The 11,386-nt window shown below is 39.8% G+C and overlaps 1 protein-coding gene across 1 annotated transcript; it reads left to right on the top strand.

The window, feature by feature from the left end:
• The first annotated feature begins 2,964 nt into the window (after positions 1–2,964).
• Positions 2,965–3,900, top strand: LOC142302942 (olfactory receptor 11L1-like). Its single transcript, XM_075344045.1, has one exon. The coding sequence runs from the start codon at positions 2,965–2,967 to the stop codon at positions 3,898–3,900; it is 936 nt and encodes a 311-aa protein (XP_075200160.1).
• Positions 3,901–11,386: the final 7,486 nt, after the last annotated feature.

Here is an 11,386-nt window from a genome sequence, read left to right as displayed (position 1 = left end):
AACCACAAATGTGACCTCTAGTGACTTGAATGCAATACTGTCAGATTTCAGGATACAGCATTTTTGGCAACCCGGCAGCCAGGTCCCTGGAGTTTAGACTCGAGGTCTCCCCCACTGCTCTCAGTGAACTTAGTTGAAGCCACTGTCTGATTGCCAGACTGCTGTGCGGCCATGTCCCACAATCCGACAATCTTGAAGTTCAGTCACCGGAGGTCACACTCAGGGCTCCCTACCACTTTCAGAAAAAGTTGAGCCCCTTGTCGGATTGCAGTGGGCCTTGTCCCACAATTACACAGTCTGGTGGCTCCCTGATGCTTTCAGCGAAAGTTGAACCCGCTTCCGTCAGTGAAAGTGGAATCTGCTGATGGATTGCCGTGCAGCCATGTCCCACAATGTGACAGTGCAGTTGAGTCCCGAGTGTGATCTCTGATCTGCCCGTTGCTGTGATAGGCATATTTCAACTGATCAGATCAGCCAACATGTTCCAGGTAAGCTTTGGTCTCAGCATGTTATTTAGCATCAAAAGGAGCAATGCAACCCATGACGTACAGGTACATCATAATTTGTGAATGAGTTCAATGATGCTTACTGAGCAATACATCCCATATTATATAGAATTCATGTTGTTATATAAAGCTTATTATTATTACATATTATTCCTTTTTTTCTGTATAGCACTGTCTCGTACTGTATTGCATCCTCTTGTCATTTCTTAATAAATCCTCTATTAAATAAAGCACTCTCTTTGGTTATTTGGAGTAGAAGATGTGCACAGAGCACTGGATTGTTATTAATGTAACCTATCACATGAACTCTCAAATGGAATCATATGATATCTCACATGATATATCATGTACTGAGGAGGTCCAGGGCCTCTAAACTGCTGGGGGCCTCTTTCGGTCTGACATGTCTTTAATGATAAACGCCACACTCATCCACCCTAACTGCCACCTTTTGTTATTCTTCATTTTGCATCTTCTTGCAGGTCACCTGGTGTTTTTATTGACATCTTCATCTTAACATTTTAAGGCCAAATTAAACACACCCCTGTGTATGAGTATTTTTTTTTTATTTTCAGTTGATGTTTGGAGTTTGCGGTTAACCTTTTTCTTCTGTTTCCATAATTTCCTCAAACTTCTACAAAAATAATATTTTGCATTGGTGGCTGTTTAATTCATTGTTTGCTGCGAGCATCACAACCTGCCATTAGAATCTGCTCACGTTAGTGGCGTCTGCAGCTGGTTAACCTCCTGTTTACTGAAAACATTTTGAATGTTCTTTAGGCTGCATGCTCACAATCAGTTTTTGCAGCGGTTTGGATGTAGCATGCTTCAGCTGCATCCAAAATGCTCCGGTGTACAGGACAAGCATAGTGGATGAATTTCTAGAAATCCCGTGCCCACTGTGCTCTTTTTTTCCGCAGCAAATACTGACCTGTGGTGCGACTTTCCAGACTGCTGCATGTCAATTGTTTGGTGCAGATTTACAGCGGCCTCCATAGGGAGAACACAAGCAGGAGACCGCAGAGTACTAAGCCCTGATCGTGGGCACAGGCAACTGTGCGGTATCTTGCATCCTCCTGCGGAGGAGGCTTGTGGACCCACAGGTAAGGACCCACTGCGTCTAGGATGCAGTGAGCCCTCATCATGGGTATGGGCAGCTCTGCGGTCTCTTGCATTCTCCTGTGGAGGAGACTCACGGCCCCGCAGGTTAGAACCCACTGCGTCCAGGATGCAGTGAGTCCAGACTCTTCTCAGTATTTTATCATCTGCTGTGTATTCTGTAACCTCCCTCTGTTTCCTCTAACACATGGTTTACTAGTAGCATTGCAAACTATTATTGGAGTTGATTCATATTTTGTTGCTTCCTGATGTAACTTACATTTATGAGCTACTTTGGATCTGCCATTTTTCTCTCCTTTTATCCGCCTGGTTCTATGACTTCCAAGTTGTCTTGCCTTGATTACTTGTGCTGTTTATGCTCTATGGTGGCTTTTGCTGCAATGTTTTTGTGTCTGTGGGATGGGGTGGCATGGAGTCATGGGGACTCTGCCTTGCAGCATGGTGATATAAGGCACCAGGTCACCTGCCCTACTGGTGCACTGTCACTGAAGCAAAGGTTGGCACACAGTGCTGCGCCTTTAAGGCTAAATAAGTCAGGGACTCACTCTGACGTTCACCATCATGTGGCAGTGGACTTCATGAAGTCTGGTAAGAATGTTAAGCCAAGAATCTCATGTTCAGGTACATATACTTTTGCCAAGTAGCATAAGATCAACTTCTTTTTCTACATCTTTGGTATATTGCCTTGATTATGTGTCTGTGGTCTAAAACAACCTCTAATCAAAGTCCTCGTGACACAACTCTAACGCTCATGGTTATTATTAGATTTTACATTCTCTTTACAACTTTTAAAGAACCTTTCAGTGAATATTCTAAATAAAAATATATTTTTTAAATATATATTTTAAATTTGCATTCTGCAATTACCTTAACAAAGAGGACTCATGAGACTTTGGCAACAAGGTCCTCCAAGACTTGTCTCACAGGGATGTTGCCTATTACTTAGTACATAAATACCTCAGATTTCCACTATGGTTCAGATTCATGTGTCTGATGATGCAATAGCCGGACGCTGATGTTATCTATTGTCCCTGAAATTCTGAGCAGAGAAATATTTGATGTAGATGTTACATAATGTGTAATGAAATGGGATGAAGATTCTATTCAAATGGTAATATATTAATGGGAAAAACAACCAATTATGTAACTAAGAAGCATTTCAATAAAAAAATTGCTTCAGCCAGACGCATTCATCTTTCACTTTTTAAGGGAAATTAAATTTTCAAGTTCTTGACCATTTAAAGACTATTGCATTATATAATATATATGCCGAAAATTTACTACATGTTTTTTTTTATATCGTTCATTAGAGAACATCTCTTCATAATTTATTCCATATAAAATGCAGGAGAACAATCTGACTACTGTGACTGAATTTTTCATTTTAGGATTTCAGACCAGTCAACATTTAAGAATTTTCCTCTTCTTTCTTTTCTTTATTATTTACTGTGTGACAATAAGTGGAAATCTCCTGATCATCGCCCTGGTGTCCACCAGCAAGATCCTCCACACTCCGATGTACTTCTTCATCTCACAACTGTCCATCGGTGACATCTTGGTGATCACAGATATTGTCCCAAAATTGCTCAATCTTCTGATGAATAATGGAGGAACCATTACTGTTAGTGAATGTATCACTCAGTTTTATTTCTTCTCTGCCTCTGAAACATTTGACTGTCTTCTCCTCACAGTGATGTCTTACGACCGGTATGTGGCTATCTGTAATCCTCTCCGTTACTCCTCTATCATGACTAATGGATATTGTCTGATATTGTCTATTACATGTTGGGTGTTTGCATTTTCTATCATTTTGATTTACATTTCAAAAATGACAGATCTCATTTTTTGTGGTTCAAATACTATCGACAATTTATTCTGTGACATTCTCCCACTGCTAGACCTTGCCTGCTCTGACATCTTTATTATTCAATTAGAAATGTATGTTTTGGCCATTCTAACGGTTATAATCCCAACTTCATTCATTGTAGTATCCTACATTTATATAGTTTGGTCTGTCCTGAACATTTCATCCAGTATCGGCAGAAATAAAGTCTTCTCCACCTGCAGCTCCCACCTCACCGTGGTCTCCATATTCTACGGAACTATTTTCAGTGTTTATGTTGTTCCAACAAAAGGTCAATCATCGATGATCAGTAAAGTCCAATCACTGCTATACACTGTGTTTACTCCTTTCATCAATCCTATAATATACAGCCTAAGGAATAAAGATATTAAGAAAGCCGTACAGGATACGCTTCATAAGAGGCTAATCTGGTAAATTCATCAAATTGATTATTATTAACTAAAATGAAAACTACTCCTACTACTACTACTACTAATACTAATAATAATAATAATAATTGATTGATAATGTTGGGTACGGGACTCAAGTGGTCCCTCTGGATCTGACTGCTGTTCCAAATTATATTGTCATGTGTGCACATGAAAAAGAATAAATAACGGACAACAAGTCAGTTATAACTATTTCCATGACGGGCGCTGACCAACTGGTATTTTTTGTTTAAAACTTTCTATAGCTCTTGAGAAGTGAAGGGTGTATACAAAAGTTTAGTCCAATCAAGTATCATAGGCTGGACTCAGGACATCTAGAAATTAGCATAATCTCTTCTAGATTGGTCAGTCTAAGCTTTAGGAATTCCTTTGTTCATTACCTTCTTTGGGAGTTGTCAAGAATGAAGCAGCCATCTTTAAAATTACATATGCTGGTATATACTGTGTTAAGGAAAATCACTAAATATGCAATACACATATATACGTGTTAGTAAGGAACAAAAGTATTCATAAATATGTGTGTTAGTTTACATCTACTAAACTATATACCTGAGTCTATGAAATGGCTGAATTAAGTATTTTTGGTTACTTAACTCTTATCCTCAACAGTCCCCTCTAAAGACTTATGTCTGCCATTTCTGAATTCTAAGGGTACTGTGTTCCCTTAGGAAGAGAGGTAGAAAGATCTGTTGGAAAAACCTGCCTAACTAAACATTGAGGCATGGGCGGAAAGGGGAAAGGGGTTTTCTTTACTGGTTTGAGACCAAGGACTCCTAGGCGAGTCCACACCCTTTGTAGTTGGGCTTTCCCATGTCTCAAGGTTCTCTAAGTCCTCTCTTCCAACTGTTTTGGCAATAATGGTCTGAGACTACAGATTTTTTTGAAAAGGATAAATATGAGCAGAACGCTCAGTGCAGCTCTGCTTGGTCGACCCTTTTACAATGCGAGGCGTGGATCCATAGATTTTTCTGTGGTTGGATCGTCTCATCTAGTGTTGACTAATGGCTCTTTTTTCGCTTGTCCTTTAGGATCAATCAGTCTCCTGACTGGAAACCATATGCTACTAGCTCTGATTTAAGATCTGAAATTGGAAAATACACCTGTTTATCACACTATTTAGTCAATTATATAAAAATTGTACATGCCTGTACTAAACCAAAAAATATCTTACATAAAGACCTGTTTATTACGAAAAGAAAACAAAACATACATTTTGTACACAATTTGCCAGTTTCCACTTTTCTATAAAAATATATACTTTTTTGTAAACATTTTTTTTTTTACATACCACCATATGTGTTTCTCAGCAATAATGTCGTTTTCTGCACTGGAATGCCTCTGACCAAACCAGGAGAGAAATCTACACAACATGCACAGACTTGCATACAATATGCTCATGATATACATCTATAATCAGTTTGCAGTCTCTAAAAATGAATAGAGTCGGTGCAGGGTGTTTCTGCGGATTCTTTACAGTTTGTTTTTTTTTTCACTTCGTTTTAGGCACATGTCTTACAAGACTGGGTGAGTCTGCCCACCTGAGTACTGAACCCTGGTGTCACCAAAGCACACACAGATTTTAGTCCATAGGTTACCTGGGCCATAATTAAGAAGAGATCCCATGGCAGACAAAGCTTACTATCCTTTATCCACAGACCTTCCTCAGTCAGCTGGCTCCCTGCATGTCTCACTCCATTCCCTGTTGATTTGCTTGTTCCTGTAGGGATTTAAGAACACAAGGAGTGACAGAAGTCACTGATGTGACAGGTGTCACTGAGGTATGGTCCATATCGGTGAAAGACTCTCAACTTTAGGCCCGTTCACTATTTCTTGGTCAGCTGCACCTGTGTAAGGATTTCCATCCGATTCTATCAGCTCAAATCTAGACTTTCTCTTCAGCATACCTAGCTCATTTGACAACAGGAAAAAAATCTACAACCTACAAACACTTCTAACCATCTTACCCACTCCTGCTGTACCCATCTAGAGAGGCATTAATACGTCACTGCCTCCTGTACCAATAGGAGGGGAGGGAGTGGTTCCAATTTTGATTATCTCATGTTGTATAAACCATAGCATATCCAGTGTAGAATCAACCAACATCTTGTTCGATCTATAAAAACAAAAACTGAAAAAATATACATTAGATCATTCTTATAACTTTAATTCTGACCATAATAAAGTTATTGGTTATCTATACTTCACATGACTGAAAATACTAAATAAATAAACATATAGTCAAGATTTTTCTATTTCAGTTAACAGATATGCCTCATAGTAATCTAGTAAACATAACTGTTGCATGGAAAAGGCCAGCTTGAAAACCTATCTAATATGCCTGCTGCGCCCTCTACTGTTGGAGAATATAATTAATACCTTCTTCCCCCTTTTTTTAGTTTTTTGTTTACCAATGTGGCAAAATTCAGAGTTTTTATGCTGGTATTCCCTAAAAGAAAAAATAAGACAGCAAGTAATAAACTAGTTACATACCAGAAACTAAAATTGGACAAACACTGAAAATAACGTATATCTTACAACAATATACATTGCTGGGGAATTTTAAAACCTTACAATAAACAACACAGTTCATATATACTGTATCCACAAGGAAAGAAAACCTTTGATAGTAGAAATAACTGAGACATGATTAGGTGACAGCTGTGACTGGGTAGCTAACCTGCAAAAATATAAATTGTTTAGAAAGAGTCGTAAAAACAGAAAAGGGGATAGAGTCACAAAATAAAAATATATTGTTCGAATAAATCGCCATTAAAAAACAAAACAACACAGAAACTAATTCACATATCTCATAAAATCTAATTTTCGCTACACAATTAATTGAATCATTCAGGTATGAGCAAAAAACTAAAAATGTGAAATCCTGAACTTTAAGGGTTAAACAGAACTTATTTCACCATCTGGGAAAGCCACATCCCATTCTTATCTTTTAGTAGAAGCCAGAGAGAAAGGAAAAAAACCCCTCATCTTCTGTTTTAAAAAGAAATAGCCGTGAAAACATCTTATGCTCCACATCACACACCTCCACTGGATATTACATATTTTTCTTTTTTCTTTCTACAAATGGATTTGATAGCTTCTGACATCAGTAGTGGTAAGTCGTTTAAGATTTTATTTAGATTAACTAACACAATACAAAGATATGTATTTGCCTACTTCTATTCTATTTTATGATATAATGTTACTGGACTTCTAAAATACCAATTGTTTTTATGGTGACAGATTCCTCTTTCTATTTATCAATTCTTTAAAAGTTTACTTATTTATCTCTGACTTACATTTATTGGATAGCTGAGTAAACAAATATACTATTTAAATGTTTTACATATATACCAGAAAACACCTCTAACCGGGGATGGGTTGAGGGCTTTGGACAAAGAACCATTGAGAGGGGCGTGGCTTATGAGGTGTACTGCCATCAGTGGGTGTAGCAAGATGGCCACCACAGGAAGTTCCAGGCACCTGACTTCCGGGTGTATGTCCATGTTGGGACACCTAAGGTGTAATGGGAGGGGCAGTAACTACGGAGTGAACCAGGGGTGTTACCTTTAGTGCCTGTAAACCAGTTTGCATTCCAGCATACAAAGGAAGGGTTTGATTAATACTAGATATAATGACTTCTAAAGGAGAACAAAGGAGAACAATGAGGTACAGCTAGAGAAAGATATTTAGGGATTCTAGAACAAAAACAGACAGTGAATGGGGTCTTTGTCCTCCAGTATACCCTCACTGGAGATTAAAATGGACTGCCGTACATGAGTTGCAGCCTGCCACCGGGTGGCAGTCCAACTACTTCACACAATTCCACACAATATTTTGTATAGTGTTTCTCGCTCTTTTTTTTTTCTTCAACTAGGGTGATAGCGTTCTCAGCTCCTACTAAACAAAACACATTCCTTTTTGAACAGAGTATGCATAGTGCTCTAATTGGATTGGCCATTTCAAACTGAATCCTTTCCCACCTCGCCTGTGTACGGGAGGACGTTCCTATGACATCCAACGTATGAATAAAAATACCATTCCTCGTACGTTCCTATTTCTCCGGCTTCCTACACAATAGCAGTGGTTGTGTCCTTTGAGACACAGGGGAATAGCTGATTCTAACACTAATAATCCACCTGAACCCTTTCCCTGCTCGCTTATTTAATATTTAAGAAGCAGTGAATGTGTCATCTTCAACACAGGGGAATTGTTGGTTCCCATACTTCTGTCCAAAAACAAACTCAATTGCAAAATACTGAAAACGCATAAGCCGAATAGTTTCTGTTCTAAACTCCAAACAAAATAGCACTTTTGTAGACTAGCTGGGCTCTGTCTTAACAGGCGTGGGTGAATGACCCCCCTTCTTGCTGCCAGTAATTCCAACAATTGCAGACAATTAACTCTTTGAGCACTAAGTCAGAGCGAAGAATTTATAGGCCTTCTGTGGAGTTGAAAGCCCCCTGTTTCTCCCTCTTTGCAACTAAGAAATACAGACAGACAGTCAGATCTTTAAAACCTACGTCCAGCACCTATGGGTCTGGATTTGTTCCTTTGTTCTAAACTACAGGCGAAAGACAGGCCCGCTGAGGTCAGCAGTGTCAACATCCCTCTCAGATCAGAGGTCAAACTTTTCGTCGAAAACCACCGACTCACAGGCAAATCGTCACATACATTGTATATGAAACTTACCTGTGATTTTTTTTTTTGAGAGTGATCAACTCTCTGTCGGGGTCCCTCGGGTACTGGGATCCGAGAGAGAGATTCGGCCAATTTTTCTTACGGTAGTCCCTTCATGGTCACCACTGTTGGGGACAGGACTCAAGCAGTCCCTCTGGATCTGACTGCTGTTCCAAATTATATTGTCATGTATGCACATGAGAAAGAATAAATAACGGACAACAAGTCAGTTATAACTATCTCCATGACGGGCGCTGACCAACTGGTCTTTGTTGTTTGAACCTTTCTATAGCTCTTGAGAAGTGAAGGGTGTATACAAAAGTTTTGTCTAATCAAGTATCGTAGGCTGGACTCAGGACATATAGAAATTAGCATATTCTCTTCTGGGTTGGTCAGTCTAAGCTTTAGGAATTCCTTTGTTCATCATCTTCTTTGGGAGTTGTCCAGGATGCAGCAGCCATCTTTAAAATTACATATGCTGGTATATACTGTTATGGAAAATCACTAAATATGCAATATACATATATACGTGTTAGTAAGGAACAAAAGCATTCATAAATATGTGTGTCAGTTTACATCTACTAATCTAAATACCTGAGTCTATGAAATTGCTGAATTAAGTATTTTTGGTTACTTAATTCTTATCCTCAACAATAATATTATACTGAAGAACTGCAAAAGGTATAAAACAACTACATATACAACTTGGACTGTTTACAAAAAAGCATTTGACTCACTGCCACTCAGTTGTTATTGGGGTTTGTAAAAATATTGGCAGATTTAGTCCAGTTCACCACTGCACAACCATCTCTATCCTCCCCTATTGTACCCTCACCAATTCCATGTAGACTGTGAGCCCCCGCGGGCAGGGTCCTCTCACCCCCTGTACTAGTTTGTTTTGTACTGTTAATGATTGTTGTACTAGTTTTTATGTATACCCTTTTTCACTTGTAAAGCACAAAGGAATGAATAGCGCAATAATAATAATAATAATAATAATAATAATAATAATAATAAAAAATAATAATAATTATAATAATCCAATGGAACAACAAAAAACTGAGTTATTTAGGATAATTCACGGAAAAGGAAATACATTCAAAGAAGTAAAAAAAAACACCAGAAAAAGTCATAAGCCAACAAAGGTCAAAGGGCAAATGCACTAGCAGGATGCAGCAGATCCTCCATGAAAAAGGTGGGGGGAACACAGGTGCAGAATACCGATGAGACAACCACTCACAGCCTACTATATCATGGAGGGGGTGGTTGCTGCTATTAAACATGCACACAGATGGGGTTTGCATAGTTTGTAGTTGTTAACAATGTCTTACAGCCTAATGATGATGCCCTTACCATTAGATGAGGTAGGCTGCCCTGTGTGCAGAATTATTAGGCAAATTAGTATTTTGATCACATGATGCTTTCTATACATGTTATCCTACTCCAAGATGTATAGGCTTTAGAGCCAACTACCAATTAAGTAAATCAGGTGATGTGTATCTCTGTAATGAGGAGGGGTGTGGTGTAATGACATTAACATCCTAAATAAGGTGTGCTTAATTATTAGGCAACTTCCTTTCCTTTGGCAAAATGGGTCAGAAGAGAGAATTGACGGGCTCTGAAAAGTCCAAAATTGTGAGATGTCTTGCAGAGGGATGCAGCAGTCTTGAAATTGCCAAACTTTTGAAGCATGACGAACAATCAAGCGTTTCATGGCAAATAGCCGATAGAGTCGCAAGAAGCATGATGGGCAAAAAAGGTGCAAAATAACTGCCAATGAATTGAGGAAAATCAAGCAATGTGAAGCTGCCAAGTTGCCATTTGCAACCAGTTTGGCCATATTTCAGAGCAGCAATGTTACTGGAGTATCAAAAAGCACAAGCTGTGCCATACTCAGGGACATGGCCAAGGTAAGGAGCTTAAAAACCACCACCTTTGAACAAGAAACAGAAGATAAAACATCAAGACGGCCAAGAAATATCTTAAAACTGATTTTTCAAAGGTTTTATGAACTGATGAATTGAGAGTGACTCTTGATGGACCAGATGGATGGGCCAGAGGCTGGATCAGTAAAGGGCAGAGAGCTCCACTCCGACTCAGACGCCAGCAAGGTGGAGGTGGGTGCTGGTATGGGCTGGTATCATCAAAGATGAACTTTTAGGACCTTTTTGGATTGAGGATGGAGTGAAGATCAACTCCCAGACCTGCTGCCAGTTTCTGGAAGACAACTTCTTCAAGCAGTGGTACAGGAAGAAGTCGGTATCGTTCAAGAAAAACATGATTTTCATGCAGGACAATGCTCCATCACATGCATCCAACTACTCCACAGCACGGCTGGCCAGTAAAAGTGTAAAAGATGAAAAAATAATGACATTGCCCCTGTTACGGGGAGACCGGCAGACTAGGACCAAGGGGTATATATCCTAATCGCCAGTTGGGGCCCACCGTGCTCCAGATGACAAAGGAGCTGCTGGCACCTGAGGGTTAGACGGAGACTATAGAGCTGGATGGCTCTGAGATAACCCAGGAACTCTGGGAACCGGTCACGTGTGTTGGGACACGTCAGACCGGACGACAACCCGATTAGCGTTTTGGTGCACCTAGCGCTACACCAACCACGTGTGCAGGAAACACGTCAGGCCGGGTGGTAACCAGGTAGCGTTGACCGGAAGACCGCCCTGTTGGCCACGTGTGTAGGACACGTCAGGCCGAGCGGTCCTCCGATTAGCGTTTCTGGCCACCTCTCGCCTGGCCACGTGTGTGTAGGACACGTCAGGCCAGATGGGTACACCAGT

The sequence above is a fragment of the Anomaloglossus baeobatrachus genome, chromosome 4 (assembly GCF_048569485.1).
Source record: "Anomaloglossus baeobatrachus isolate aAnoBae1 chromosome 4, aAnoBae1.hap1, whole genome shotgun sequence".
NCBI lineage: Eukaryota > Metazoa > Chordata > Amphibia > Anura > Aromobatidae > Anomaloglossus > Anomaloglossus baeobatrachus.
Note: the sequence above shows the minus strand (reverse complement) of the source record. Positions and strands in the feature narration are given on the sequence as shown.